Source organism: Alosa sapidissima, chromosome 20 (assembly GCF_018492685.1).
Source record: "Alosa sapidissima isolate fAloSap1 chromosome 20, fAloSap1.pri, whole genome shotgun sequence".
NCBI classification, from domain to species: domain Eukaryota; kingdom Metazoa; phylum Chordata; class Actinopteri; order Clupeiformes; family Clupeidae; genus Alosa; species Alosa sapidissima.
This window is the reverse complement of record NC_055976.1, coordinates 12,795,040-12,810,007: the sequence shown is the minus strand read 5'-3', so window position 1 is coordinate 12,810,007 and position 14,968 is coordinate 12,795,040. Positions and strand designations below refer to the sequence as shown.

Here is a 14,968-nt window from a genome sequence, read left to right as displayed (position 1 = left end):
GATTGTTTTTTGTAGGCCTAGTGAAATAACTGGTGCGACAAAATTGTTTAGGTGACTGCTGAAGCGCCAGAAGAGAAAACGTTAAAAAAGAACCTTTTGAGATGAAACCTCATTTAGGGAGGGACATTTTCGTATTGTACTTGAACACTATAAAATTCGGAAGAGGTTAATGGTTTCTCTCAGTATTTACAATCTACGTATCTTTTAGCGTGGCGCCGTGCGTAACGGAGGGAAAAAAATAAGGGCGTGGCTGCGCCTGGCACCTGCTGGTTTAATACGTGACAACACCGAGGGGTTTTCACCTACTCACCTGATCGACTTTTCAAACAAAGCAGACCGGAAGTGTCATGCCAGCCTGTCCAGAGGGTTCAAGGTACGTTTGTTTTCCTGGTTCTATTTCGTGTTCTCTAGCTCAATGACCCTATTGGATAAACAACTAAATTATTTTTTAATCTGATCTGTTAGATATGTTACCCGGAGATTCTCAAAACGTTTTAAAAAGGTTGTTTAGTCTATGGCTTTAATCACCAGGTGGATCTAATTTGAGATTATTACCAAAAGTATGGAACAACTGTGATAGGCTACTACTGAAGATGATCTCCTGAAACCACTTAACCAAAAGGACTTACCAAAAACTTTCAGCGATACAGTCTTTGTCATCTCAGTACTACGCTAAGTGATCCGGACATGGACCGGTACAGGTACTTTGTCTTCAACCAGCGGCATATCGTAGTACTGGGGATCTTACAGGTAACCTGTGCCGGGCTGTGCCTGGTGTGCGGCTGCATGGACGCGTTCTTTCGTCTGAGTACCACTCTCAGCCGCACTCGGGCTCCTGTATGGTGTGCGCTGGTAAGCGCGCACGTGCACACACACACACACACACACACACACACACACACACACACACACGCACACACGCACACACACTTACTTAAAACGAATGTGTTGAAAACAACACAAGTTACGTTGTTTTTAACATATCTGTGTGTCCAGATAGGGACAACACAGTTTGTGTTGTTTCCAACACATTGCTTTTGTTATTCGTTACACACACACACACACACACAATATTATGTCTTTGTCTCTGTGCTGGATACTAAAATACTATACTATTAATTCCATCAATGATTATTTTTTTATTGAGTTTTTTTTTTTTTTTTTTTTTAATTATTCTTATTATTATTATTATTGAATGTAATGGGTTTTAAACATTAAGAAGTAATTTGACTGAACACCATCATGTGCTTCTTGGTCAGTTAGATTGTGTTTGCATGGTCTGTTTTGGTTTCCTCCTTCCTCTCAGATAATGGCAGTGCCTGGTGTGCTGGCCCTGTTTGCCTCACAAAGGAAGAACCCCTTACTGGTAAGCGTCATGAAGAGAAGATAATATTTTCACAACTGGTTTAGGTGATGGGGACCAAACTGCTATTTATCAAATTTACAGTGAGTAATTTATAGCTGAAGCTTTTATCCAAAGTGACTTACAACAATAAAGGTACAGTGCCACTAGGATGTTAGTGCAGCAATGAGCATAGAATAAAATAACAGTTGAATCGAAGTCAGGGGAGGGAGAAGAGAACTGATGTTTGAAGTAGGCCTAATTTTGTACTAGGATATTAAAGTCAACATGCACAACATGTATAGGCTATAGGCCTTTATCACGGCAGCTGAAGCAGGGCTGTTCACTTTCCTGTTGGCAGGCAAACCACAGGTGTTCCTAAAAACATTAACGAGGCCTCTGGTTGAAGTAACTGTGGCCAAATCTGACACTTAATTAGAAACACCTGTGCTCACACTGGAACAGGGCTGTTCACTTCCTACTTCGGCTGCCGTGATAAAGGCCTATTGAAGACTGGACAGGGTGAAATGTTTGCATAAAAATGTGTATGTGGTGACCTTTTGGTCCTGTTTTGTGTGCATGTCAGACATTACTATGTGTGATCTGGACAGGTGAGCATTATGATGGTGTCCTCGCTGTTCTCCTGTCTCGCCGTGATGATTGTATTCGCATATGCTGGTTTGACCCTCAGCTATGGAGAAGAAGATGATGAAATTTTCGACCATCATATCCCAGACGTGGTACGTTCCTCTTGATTCCCTCTCCCACAAAGACATGATCTCAAAAGATCTGTCAAGTCTACGCTGTGCACGATTCAGATAATGTAGCGTGTAATTTGGCTAGTTGTGACACTGACACACACACACACACACACACACATACAGTCTTTGATAAGAGTAACCCTATAATTACATATTCAGAATCAGACACTGAAGCATCCCACAAACCCATTCGGAATTAAGAATTTCTACTACTCAAAAACATTTTTATAACCTCTTTTAAAGTGAAACGGCTACTGGTTTGTTATGGTTTGCATAAAAAAAAAACACTGTTTTCAGACCATCTCACTATGTCAGAGTGCAGAAAAATGTCAGGGACTGCTAAATGAAGAACTTATAGCAGTGATTTATAGCACCATCAACTCTTTTTTTTTTTTTTTTTTTTTTTTTTTTTTTTCCTTCTTTCTTTCTTTCTTTCTTTCTTTCCTTCTTTCTTTCTTTCTCTTTCTCTCTCTCTCTCTCTCTCTCTCTCATAGAAGTTTGTGCTGGGTCGAATGGTGAGGGGGGCCAATGCCACTCTGTTGCTCTCGGGCATGGGCTCTCTCCTCTTCTCCAGTCTGATCACACTGGTCGGCTGTCGGAGTCTGCCCTTCTGTGCCTGTTACGACGGCCGCACAGGCCTGGTAAGGGAAACGGTTATTTACAGCCAAAGTTTGCGCAAAGTCAGTAGTACTAAATAAGGAGCAAGTCAACATTGCCATTACTACTGTAGTCTTGTAATTTTTTACAGTAAATCAAAGCACCATCTAAGTATAATAAAATATAAAAAAAAGAATAGTTTTTCCTCTCCATTAATGTGTGTAACCACACGATGAAGGCGCACTTAAAAATCCTGTTTGTTTGTTTGTTTGCTAGGCTACCAGTGATCTTGTAAAAAAAAAAAAAAACACTGCAGAAGCATTACTTACTGTATGAGATGGACACACCCATATGTCACTGCTCTAGCCTCACAATCTCAGCCTCTCCGTGCCTTTTCCTTCTCTGCGAAAAGTCTATAACATCTGCACTTTGTTCACAGGAGACTCTGGTGCCCCAGACTGACCCCAGCTCAGGCACAGAGCTGGTCTGCACTTGGCAAGGTGAGTGGCTCTGACCAGGGGAGAGGATGGAGGGTATTAGAGGGGCATTACCATGTTAGAGGGTAATTAGTATCATGTTAAACGGCAATTAGTATCATGTTAAACGGCAGTGGCTCGGCTCCAGTAAACAGCGTGGTGGTGAAGTTGTTGGGATGCTTCGTGGCTTCTGACACTTTTTTTCCCCTTTCCCCAGCAGGGGGCGATGATCGACTCTTCAATTCACCTGTGTCATTTGTAGACAGATGTGTGGAGCAGGAGCAGGAACCTTCCAAACTTCCTCCTTATGTTAGACTCACCTGAGAGACAATGCACACTAAAGAAAAAAGGCCAACTGAGGAAGAGTGTTGTGTGTTTGTGAACTCCAGAACTATGATGCCTTTAACATTTCAGTTTATTTCTGAACGATGCCTTTAACATTTCAGTTTGTTTATCTCAAATTGCCATCTCTGTCCAGCCATTGACTACCTCTGAACATTTAACTGTAGAGGAGTTCCTTTCTGTGACCAGTTTGTTTTAATTGTAATTCAAAAATGTATATGAATATGGACTATTTATTGTATATATGTAAGTGTGTTGTGGCCTCACAACAAACACAGCTTATCATATGGTGTCCCATAACAAAGGCCAGGGGGAAGCCGGACTGATTTTGTATTTAAAATGCTTTCATCCTCTAATGTATTGTGTGTGTGTGTGTGTACATCTTGAAATAAAAAAAAATATTTTAGATTAAAAATCTATTTTACAGTTTTTCTGAGTTGCTTTGATGCATTTCGAAGATCAGAATTGAAATTCTCAAAACTGTTTGTTCAAACTCCATATCATCTTATCACTTGCACAGATCATTAAAGCAGCCAGATCCGTTTATTGGGTGCCACGGATGTCTATCAAATGCGTCTGTGCATAGCTCATCATCGTCTTGCTTTCCCCCGTTCTGTGATTGGTTCCCTATCTCAGGCGAAAATTTGCTCCATGGTCTCCAGGCTGCCTTAGCAGCGTGAATCAAATCGCGCGCAAGGCAGCATGGGAACACCCAGGCTAGTGGTGCACAGCTCTGACCAAGGGGTGTTTTACTGTATATTGGTCATTTTTCATTTGCACAATGCTGTAAAAGCCTTTGTTTTCTTTATACTGTCACAATGTCTATCAACAGAAAAAAACTTTGAAACATATTCACTGTCTTGCAATCAACCCCCTCCACCAACTATATGTGTAACTTTGTATGTTTTGAAATAGAAAATAGTGTTGCCTTGCACATTGTTTGTTAGTTTATACTCTAAGTATTGTCTGTCATATTGACAAGACAAAACAGTTTGACTATCTTGACAAACAATGGCATCAAGACATTTTGATTGCATCGACAGTTTGATTGGTATAAATATTTGCTTTTGAGGCATAAATTAAGCATTTTGAGCAAGACACACGCGTTTGCAGGTAATCCACTCTGCGGTGCAGTTTGCTCAAATTGTTTTGAGAATGCACTTAACTGTTGTGCAAATATTAATGATGATTTGAGAAATGCACCAAAGCGACTAAGAAAAACTGTAACAGAACAGTAACCCAGCATGATGGTGAATATGTGCATATACTGTACTGTATTTAAAAAAAACAAACACTTAATAATAAATTACTGAAATGCTTTAGTTAATTTATTGCAAGGTTACAGAAATGTCATCACACACATAGTAAACCATTGCAGTAAAGTCATTCCCTTTCTATTTTGAGCTCAGACCTATGAACATGTCAGTCCCCACTCTCCCCTAGCTGTGAGATGCCATCTTTTCCAATTGCTGTTACATTGAGCTTTGGTTTCTGTCTCACTGTCATGTTGGAGTGACATGTTGTTCAGTGTCAGCCTCAGTAGGAGTTTAGGATTGAATCTTCACATACATAACTGTGCCGACTGCAGAGAGAGATCCACATAACCTGCCAAGAAACATCCTGGTGTGGTCAATTAAAAGTAATTTAACTTAGGTTTACAAAACTGAGGTAAAACTGGTGACCAAACTCATAAGGCAACCTAAAATAAAAGGCATATCGGAAATAGGAAATAAAAAAGGACACTTTCAATTGAAATACAATGAGGATATCTATGATAAAGCTCTGCAAATACTTTACAGTATTGTTGTTCTAAGCATCCAACCCAAAAAGAAGTGTACAAATAAATGTCAGGTGTACTTAAATGTTTACATTTTGAACTTAAGTTATGGTATAGGCTTGCTGCCATTTTATTTGCATGGTGGCAGTAGATTTACATTTTCCTCGGTTTGAAATCCCAAAATGTGGTCTATAGTATCACAGCACACACAAATACACCAGCCTGCTTTTGCACAGTTGTAGAAGTTTGCTTGGAATTAAACAAACAAAAGGATAGTATTTACACGTCACTGACTAACTTGCCACAGAACCTGCTGTGACGCAGTACACTGAAGTTGCTGAAGGGTTAGCAAGAGCGCCTGTTTCTTAATATCCAACATGCAAGCTATGGTGTATTCGATCATTAGGGGAAGGCAAACAGTTATTGTGCACACGCACACACACAGAGTGAGGGAGTAAATGTGGGAGGGATAGACTACAGGCGAGTAATAGCCCTGATAATCCTGACAGTCCAACGTGCATGAAAGCTGTGTAGCACAAGAGGTATGTTTTCTGGTTGGTTATATTTTTCCTTTTCACGTTGCTAAGAGCATTAAGCATGTAATTGTTTTGTCCCTTTACACAGCTCGCTATAGCTATACAGTTTTAAAAGACACATGACCAAGTCTGAGACACGTTACTGGTGTGAGATATGACTACTACCTCCGTAGTACTGAGATCTACAGTACATACACATACACATGTTTTTGTTGTTGTTGCAACTGTCAACAACTGCCAGTACATCTGCTGTCACAAAAGACTAAATTTAGCTTTTTGCTGTGAAGTGTTGGAGGCAACCACTAGATGGGACAATGTCCAAATGCACAGTTGGCCTCAGGAACATGTGAACGACTACACAGGCACACAGATAACATCCCTCAGAGAGGGGGAGACATCCTACAGTTCACGTAAATGAAGACCAAGAGACTGAGATGGCGGCTCCTGACCTGATTTAGAGGCCATTTCCTGATCACTGATGAGGCGTGTCAATGCAAAATAGTCTTTTCCCTTTACAGATGTCTTTCTTTCATGACAGGAAGTTCAATATGGTGTTTGTGAGTGAATGTGAATGTGTGTGTGTGTGTGTGTGTGTGTGTGTGTGTGTAAACCAAAGCCAACTGATGGCTTTCATACTCGATTAACGTATGTTACCTGGTGGGGGCAATCTCCTACAAGTGTGATATGCTTTAAACAGGCAAATATCCACAGCATCTTCCTGTACTGACCACTATGAGAAGAAGCAAACCCACTTCTCTTGTAAACCCATTCAATCCCTCCCCACCATCTGCCAAATAACCCCTCCCCTCCTCTCCTCTCCTCTCCTTCTTTGTTCTTCTCTCTCTTCGTTGACCATTTTTTCTTTTTCTCTTCTCTGTTCCTCAGCAGCTGTTGCAGTTCCACCCCCCTTTCTCCTCCTCCTCTCTCCGATCCTGGAGCGCCACTGTGTTGGCTGCTCCGGGCGGCTGGCTCAGCACCAGGGGCTTCTGAGACTTGAGCTTGTGCGCCACAGTCATGAAGATGGCCTCCACGTGGTCACTGTTGCTGCTGTAGCTATTGCCGCTGCCGCCGTGGTTCGGGTTCTTGGCGGACGTTTCGAACAGCGGCATGGAGTGTGAGTCGGCAAACTGCTGCGCCGCCTCGGTGCCCACCTGGGTGGCGTGGCGAAGGTCACACTTGTTGCCCACCAGGATGCGCGGCACCTCCTGGCCCAGCGAGTGCTGCTTGCACTCCTCAATCCACGCCGGAAGACTCCGGAAGCTGGCAGCGTTGGTGATGTCGTAGACGAAGACGACAGCGTGGACATTCCTGTAGTAGTGCTGGACCATGCTCTTTCTGAAGCGCTCCTGACCAGCAGTGTCCCACAGCTGCACCTGCAAGAGACAAGAGGAGGACAGACAAACACATTAGGACAAGACAAAGGACATCTGTATTACAGAGAAAATACAAGATGTGAAATGCTAAATGCCTCAATATTTATGCAACATTCAGTCCAATATCTATTTCTTACCAATAATTTCTAATCTAATCTGAAAGATGCAACCCACACACTTACGTCATCCACCAAAATAAACAAACACGGTAATAATGTTATGTTTGTGTGGTTTTGGTTTAACACTAGGAGTGGGTGTTTAAAACACTTTTCCCATTTTCCCACTTTTCTCAAGTTTACCTACATTTTCACACAACATCTGGTTAGGCTACATTACATCTAACATGTTTACTCGAATCACTGAGCTAGCAAAGATCAGAGGACTTAGGCAATGCTTCAGAGTTTTGAAATATAGTTTAATGTAACATCTGCCAACACCCACCTTGATTTTTTCGCCGTCGATCTCAATAAGTTTCTCCCGAAAATCCACTCCAATGGTTGCTTCGGTTTTCTCCGGGAACTTACCCGCACAGAAGCGGTAGGTGAGGCAAGTCTTTCCAACCCCCGAGTCTCCGATTACGATGATCTTGAAGATCCGCGTTCGGGGAGGAGGGAGAGACCCCAGCGATGTGGTAATTTCAAGAGAGGATTCAACATCTGCCATCGTGTCCCCAAATGCAGGTGTAACCAACCAACACTGAATAACTAACGTCAACTAACTAGGACCCAGCTAGCTGGTGGTTATCTATCTATGCCCTCAAAGCTTTGCAAGCTTGCTGGCTAACCTTAGCTTAACAACTGGTTTAGCTATCTAAACATGCAACAAATATTCAAATGACTGACTTGAGATACGTACACATAATTTAGGGCTTCGTGAAATGCATAATATCAACAGTTGCGCAGCTCCAACTATGAGATATGTACAGTTACTGGCCCTGATTTGTTTGATCCTTCATTTTGCTGATGCATTCCAAGGGACTCTGCCCCTGTTTATGTCTGAAGCCACGTAGAGAATGTGGCTTTATCGCGAGAGTTTATGATAAAACTAGAGTCCGACTGGTCCGGCCCTGTATCAGCTGATTTGAGCAGTGGTTAGAAAGTGGTCTCCACTGACGTAATTTTTCTACCTAGCTGGCCTGGTGGCCGTTATATTATGATGAGCTAACGTAAAACATATCTCTAGTCTTAAAAATCAGCTTAGTCACACAATATAAACGTGGTTTCTGAATCAAAACCAAGTAAGCCCATAAATAACATTGTCTATTTTGTAGACAACTCATAGTGTCAGGAATGAAATCATGCTATGGGGAATACTCAGAAGGTTTTTTGTCCAAACCTTGGACAAGACAAACAAACCGGTCAAAAGGTAGGCTAATGCCAAAGTCCAACATAACAAACGGAAAGAGAATCCTGCAAAAATGCCTGTGAGTAGGGTACCTTACTGCTAATTTAATGACTTTACTGTAGACATTATTTTTGGTCTGATCTTAGGTCCAGAAGTTTTTACATAGGTTATTGGGCTTTATCTTTCCATAATTGCCTGTTTGATGATTTCATAATGTATAGCCTAAGTGAAATCGGTGGCTTTTGTTTGAGGCTTGATATGGCATTGCTTAACTCTGTCTTATCTAAAGTGAGGAAATGTAGGCTATTAAAAGTAGGCTTATAGTCAAATTTTCATTAGTTAAATTGTTCACATAGTGAAACACATAAACTGAGTAGTCTTTTGAGTGTCTGATGTTTTAGTTACATACCTAACTAACTTTTAGAATCCCTAAACTAAAAAGCAGTGGAGAAGCACTGTTTTAGCAGCACTGCCAAACTCTATTAGTTAGTTTGTTTTGAATAAATATATATTTATTTGCAAAGTCTCTGGCTAACCCTCTGATCCTAGTCCTCACTGTGTCCATGAGCTCCACAGGCAGCAGCAGAGGTTGAGCTGGAGCCACCTCCCCCAGGGTTGGAGCTCCAACACCGGACTCTCTTCACCGGGGATGCCCTGACCTTCCTGGCTGAGCTGACCTCTGCTTTCCAGTATGACGTCGACAAGGTAAAGACCAACCCAGCAATTATACTAACATTTTCTGATTTTCAGGTACTTGGGCATAGTATAGCATAACCGGAAGAACATTATTATTCATTGAAAAAAATGTGCTCATTAATCTCAGAAAAGAGTAAAACGTAATGTAGCTTAGTCTTTTGTTTTGAATGTTGCATTTTGACAGAATTGAGTGACATAAAGCCAACAGTCAGATCCAGCTTATCAAATTAATTTCTAGCCTATAAATGGCAAGTTAAGCATGCTTGGCTACCTGGATAGGAGAATTTCTGTGGAAACTAAGCTGGCACTTCAGAACAACTCTGGGCATATTTAAAAACAGGTGTTCACTTATAAACAAAGCATGGCCTTTGTTTAAAAAAATCCTCACCATGACAGGTCTCTTTTCTCTGCCAGATCTTAAAACTTAGAACCCTCCGGAAAGCACAGTTGGACCTGACTGGAGATCTCCCTGGGTTCAGTGCGGCTACAGCCCACATCCGGGATGACCCAGACTGGAGGGTCAGCCCGGTTCCAGCCAGACTGCGGTGCAGGCATGTGGACATCGGTGACCTCGCACCCTGTGACACGGATCGCTTCCTCCAGGCTCTGCGGTCCCCTGCCCAGGGTATTCAGGTATAGAGATGGACACACAAAGATGAGTAACTGAAACATATTATCATCTTTGTGTAACAGTAGCTGTTCTTTTCTAAAATTAAATATAGTTTTGAAATAGGTTGTTTTCCGTCACTGGATTTGAATTATTGTGGTCTTGTCTAATAGGTCGATTTTGATGATGGCAATTGTCCAACATACTACAATCAAATTAAGGGGATTTACAACGTATACCAGGCTGTGCACCACCAGTTTAACAGTGAGTTGAGAGCAGCCCTATTATCCAGATTCACACTCTGGTACAATTAGTCAAAGATATTCACTTAATGTTTTATTTCCTGTGTCTCAGATGCCCCAGCCATATCCCATGCCCCAATTCTGATGCTCCGCCCTCGAGCTTGGAACATGGTGGAGCATTGCATGATGGTACCTCTCAGCTACATCATAATCAAATTGAGAAATATTTAAATTTTCACAATAACAATGAACACACATTGACTTCTGCTACAGGATATATTTTCACTGTTGGTATAGGATTGGTATAGGGTGGGGACATTCTATGGCCCTATCTGTTTACATATTCAGTACTGATGGATAACGTTTAAGTGTGTATAGGTGAATGGTAAGGAGGTTCCTGGCCCACTGTTTGACTTTGGTCTGCTGATGTTCCATAATGGAAGCCTGCTGTTTCAGAATCAGAGCGGTCCGTTTTTCTATCTATCCAAAGTGAGTGAAATTAAACAAGTACACACACACACACACACACACACACAAACACAAACACAAAGACACACACACACACAGAAACACAGACTTACTATTTTGTCCGCCTCCTTGTTGACAGCCTTGATGACACCTCAACACCTCAATCTTTGTAGGTCGAGAGCTATTTGGAGGCAAGGCTATGGAATGAGATATTTACCTGGACTGAACATAAGGTATGAGCATACATCTCTTTCATCTGCAGTTTTTTGTGAAACTGGACAAAGTCAGCTTCAGCAGTGATGGCAAAAGAATCGTGTAGTTCTATAGGGGAGAAAAAAACAATAATCTACAGAGAAGGAACAAAGTACCTGTGTCGTGTGTGCATAAATGGGAATGAGTTGTGTATGTGTTTTGTCCTCCTAAGCTTGGCCTTCCCGTGGGCAGTGTCAAAGCCACAGTGCTGATAGAGAGCGTGCTGGCCTCCTTTGAGATGGAGGAGATCCTGTATGAGCTCAGGGAGCACTCTGCCGGCCTCAACTGTGGCATCTGGGATTACTCGGCCTCGTTTGTCAACAAGTTTGGTAAATAAGTCACAACATTGCTCTGACAAAAAATGACTCAACACAAGAGTTTCACTTGACAAAAAGGTTCAGAACATTATGAACATGCCACATTTTTATCCATTATGAAATATGTAATATGGAAGTCATTTTGATAGACATCGGTAGATCATGTTGTGATTGGGGTGTGTGTTCATTGCTGCCTTGTTGCCTTCAGATCTGAACACCTATGCATTTCTGTTTAATGTCTAACCACCTATTGCAAAACCACAGTAAAATATTTACATGTGTATAGAATCAAATATTCTATTCAGTTCCTCAGCTTGTTCAGTCTCTTCTTTTTCTCCTTCCAGGTCAAAGGCCCGAATTTCTGCTCCCTGACCGTAGCAAGTATGTAAACATGGAGAAGCGCTTCCTGAGGAGTTACATGGACCTGCTGGTCCAGACCTGCCATCGTCGAGGCGCCCTGGCCACGGGGGGCATGGCTGCCCTGCTGCTGCCCACTGACAAAGATACCGCCCTCTATGGCACAGTCCTCCAGACTGTCACCAGGTAGGGGCTTTGGAAGTGAGATCCAAAGTAAATCCCAACTATCTGCATAGCTGTAACATTTGTCCTCCACATAGCATCTGACAACTGGACTGGTCTGGCCCTAATGGGATGTTGATTCATGCCAGAACAGGGCTATAACAGAGCTATGACATCTGTTAATAAAATTAACAGTTTAAAGTCATATATCCTACATAAAACAATATTAGTAAAAGAATAAATAAAGGTTAAGTATAATATGTATTTGAGTGCCTCTGCTATTCTGTTGTTCAGCCCTTTGTATCTGAATCACTTGTAGGACTTTTACAGCTGCAGGCACATGCAGCAGGATGTTTGTTCTCTCAAGCTTGCCACTTTTTTTCTGAGCTGTTTTCATAAGTTTGATGCAGATTCTGCAACAGTTAACTCTAATGCATTAACACATTTTTTATATTCCATTTTTTGGCAAAATGGCACAGGTTGAAGTTACTTGAAATAAAAGCTGGAGTTGATGGCTTCATGGTGTATGACATGGACTTGATTAAACCAATGCAAAAGGTAATCCTTTCGACATTTTCAACTTTGATTGTCTATCGTTCCCCAAAAAGTAAATCCTGCCAATAAACTCACACCCTCATCTTTCTTAGATACTCTGTTGATCTTCATTCTGTCTCTGCTCTCTACCACTTTTAGCTGTTCCAGGCTCATACTAAGGGAGAGAATCAGTTGAATGAGTTGCGAAGTGACCTCAAGGTGACCCCAGAAGATCTCCTCATCATGCCAGCGGTCAGCTGCGTCTCTACCTTCTGTTCCTAAACATCTGTTCTCTATCTGCATTGATCCACATATAATACCGAGTTGTAAGGTCATTGTTCCATGTTTTTGATGTCACTGATCTGTGTAGTATATGGACTTTGTCCACAGGGGGGAGTGACTCTGTTTGGACTCAAGCACAACATTGCAGTAGGAATCCTATTCATTGAGGCCTGGCTGACTGGTGAGCTACTATAGAGATGATACATTTTGCAACAAATAGAAAGTGTGTAATAATAAACATACAGATATTTGTTGTTTTTCCCTCAGGAAATCAGACAATTAGTTTGGCATAATAACCCAATGTCACCTGTCTTTTCTCAGGTCGGGGACACTTCTTTTACAAGGGCCAGGTGGAGGACTCGGCCACAGCCGAGATCTCCAGATCCCAGGTGAGTGCGTCACAAATCTCATACCTTGCTCAAGGTGACGTTCTTCAGGTGAAGCTCCTGTCAGCTCTGTTCTCACTGTGCTCAGGTGTGGCAATGGATCCGCCACCAGGTGAAACTAGAGGATGATGGGACCACAGTGACACGTGCACTGGTGCAAAATCTCATCCGAGAGATAATGGGTCACTTAAAGGAGGCCATCCACTGCAGGACAGTGAGGTATCACTATGCTCTGTTACTCATACACAGTATCAGTACCATCAGACTAATTAAACCATAATCACAGAGGCATTATTATATATTTACAGGAGGGTCCTGTAAAATAACATTTAAATTCCTTAATCATTTGATTATATTTTTTACTCCTGTGGAGAGGTCATTTGCATTTGGACAAACACAATGATTTTTATAATCCGTAACAACCTAACCTTAACCTAGCCCATCCACTTGTGCATAGGGATCAGCAAAGGCTGGACACGGCGGCCGCCATGTTTCTGGAGGTGATCCAGAAAAGCGATTTCCCAGAGTTCCTCACCACATACCTGAACCTGGACCACACCTTCCTGTCCTCCCAGAGCCTGCACCAGAGAGTGGACACGGATGCAGGTGGGGCCCTGCAGTCCAAACTGTAGTTGCTGGACAGTGGCCAAGATGCTTTTACTTCTGGTGATTCAGAATGTAGGGACTTGCCTCCTTCCACAGCTCACTTGGGTGAATAAACACCAAGTGACATAAAATTGTCTCCAGTTTTAAATATAATTTCTCTCCAGCCCTTTGAACTTCTTGAAGAGCAACTTGTTATTGTCTAACAAAGGCTGCTGACCAAGATTCTTTAGATTGATATTTCCTACAAGCCTGATGTAGCCATATAGCCTGATGAGCCAGAACCACATTAAAATGTAATTTGCTGCCGCTAGGGTGCGCCTAGATTTCTAGGCTAGTAGCCATACTCAGTTCTATTCAGAATGTGAATTTCCTGACCTCAAATTTTGTGGGCGGGTATAAATTCAGGCTGGCTTCCAGGCTAATTTCCTACTACAAAAACATATTTCTTTGCCGGAAGGAGACATCCAATCCATTGTTTGCCAGTGCTAGGATACTATTCAGTGACAATGTGCATTCACACCCTCCCAAACACGTACAAACTGAACTCAACAGCTTGTGAAACTCAAACTTCTGGTTCAAACATGCCTTTGCATTCCCATTCCATAATGAGGTTATAACTGCCCCCCTGGAATGGACGTCCGGCTGAGATTATGCTTCATAACTTGATTATGTCACACTGCAGATTGTCTTGGTGGAAATAATTTTGTGTTTAACATGTAATGCAATGTAGTCTTTTTGAAGAAAGAAGTTTAGCTTATAACAAATGAGAGACCCAAATGCCATTCAGATGGCGTTCGTGGCTTAAGGCCTTTTGTAGTGAAACGTGAAGAACTGGTGAATGAGATGTTTTGTACTTGAATTCCACTCCATTTTTATTCATTCATATCTCTGTTTTGAGAGTGTCGGGCAGATGGGGCATGTTGCCTTTTGTTCTGACTGAGGTGCTGATAACAGACACCTGCTTCAAAACGGTAAAAAAGGGAGAAAAAAAAATCAGAAACAGTGTAATAAAGCTTACATGGGATGAAAATCTCTCCAAAATATGAGAAAAGAAATAAGCAAAGAAAGAAAATCCCAAACATAATTCAAAAACTCTGGTTGCTATGGCAATACCGGTTCCTTAGACCTTTTGTAATTCCTTGTTGTACATTCACATAACCAAAGAAAACCCAAAAGAAAGAAAGACTTAAAAGAAGAACAAAAGGTTTTTTACTCATGCTGCATTTCAGGTAACATTTTTTGATATCTCTTTTTGATTATCAGTCATGTTCTTGGCCTGAACTGTTCATGAAGCCATAAGGACCTGTATCGTTTTGCCCCCTAGTGGCTATTCTCCAAAATGTCTTTGTGCTCAAGGACCATGAGTGCATCTTTGTGATGTTTCCCACGAGAAACAAATGATCTTGTTTCAACAGATCCATCTAGTCGGTGTCAGGTTTGACACACACTATCCAAGCAAATAAAAAAGAAAAAAAAAAAGTGTCAACCATAACTTTTTGTTGTTACAACAG

General features: G+C 41.8%; 3 protein-coding genes across 6 annotated transcripts; 2 read left to right on the top strand and 1 right to left on the bottom strand.

Moving 5' to 3' along the window:
• Window positions 1-291: 291 nt before the first annotated feature.
• On the top strand, window positions 292-3,933 carry zgc:113425 (uncharacterized protein LOC541425 homolog). 4 transcript variants are annotated; one of them, XM_042073594.1, is made up of 7 exons: window positions 292-373; window positions 532-852; window positions 1,307-1,366; window positions 1,954-2,082; window positions 2,598-2,744; window positions 3,140-3,200; window positions 3,394-3,933. In XM_042073594.1, the coding sequence occupies exons 2-7, from the start codon at window positions 688-690 to the stop codon at window positions 3,498-3,500; spliced, it is 669 nt and encodes a 222-aa protein (XP_041929528.1). In that variant the 5' UTR covers window positions 292-373; window positions 532-687; the 3' UTR covers window positions 3,501-3,933. The 4 variants fall into 4 exon arrangements, with proteins under 4 accessions (XP_041929528.1, XP_041929530.1, XP_041929529.1 ...); XM_042073596.1 differs by lacking the exon at window positions 292-373 and having other exon boundaries at window positions 380-852; window positions 2,601-2,744; XM_042073595.1 differs by lacking the exon at window positions 292-373 and having other exon boundaries at window positions 380-852; window positions 3,397-3,933.
• Window positions 3,934-4,824: 891 nt separating this feature from the next.
• rab33ba (RAB33B, member RAS oncogene family a) lies at window positions 4,825-8,204 on the bottom strand. Its single transcript, XM_042073591.1, has 2 exons — window positions 7,646-8,204; window positions 4,825-7,204 (listed from the first exon to the last, which is right to left on the bottom strand). Exons 1-2 carry the CDS (start codon window positions 7,865-7,867, stop codon window positions 6,713-6,715), a joined length of 714 nt encoding a protein of 237 aa, XP_041929525.1. The 5' UTR covers window positions 7,868-8,204; the 3' UTR covers window positions 4,825-6,712.
• Window positions 8,205-8,320: 116 nt separating this feature from the next.
• mlsl (malate synthase-like) lies at window positions 8,321-14,949 on the top strand. Its single transcript, XM_042073588.1, has 15 exons — window positions 8,321-8,627; window positions 9,125-9,253; window positions 9,659-9,877; window positions 10,025-10,115; window positions 10,206-10,282; window positions 10,472-10,582; window positions 10,735-10,794; window positions 10,986-11,142; window positions 11,475-11,673; window positions 12,129-12,207; window positions 12,343-12,435; window positions 12,574-12,646; window positions 12,787-12,854; window positions 12,940-13,070; window positions 13,309-14,949. Exons 1-15 carry the CDS (start codon window positions 8,622-8,624, stop codon window positions 13,481-13,483), a joined length of 1,668 nt encoding a protein of 555 aa, XP_041929522.1. The 5' UTR covers window positions 8,321-8,621; the 3' UTR covers window positions 13,484-14,949.
• Window positions 14,950-14,968: the final 19 nt, after the last annotated feature.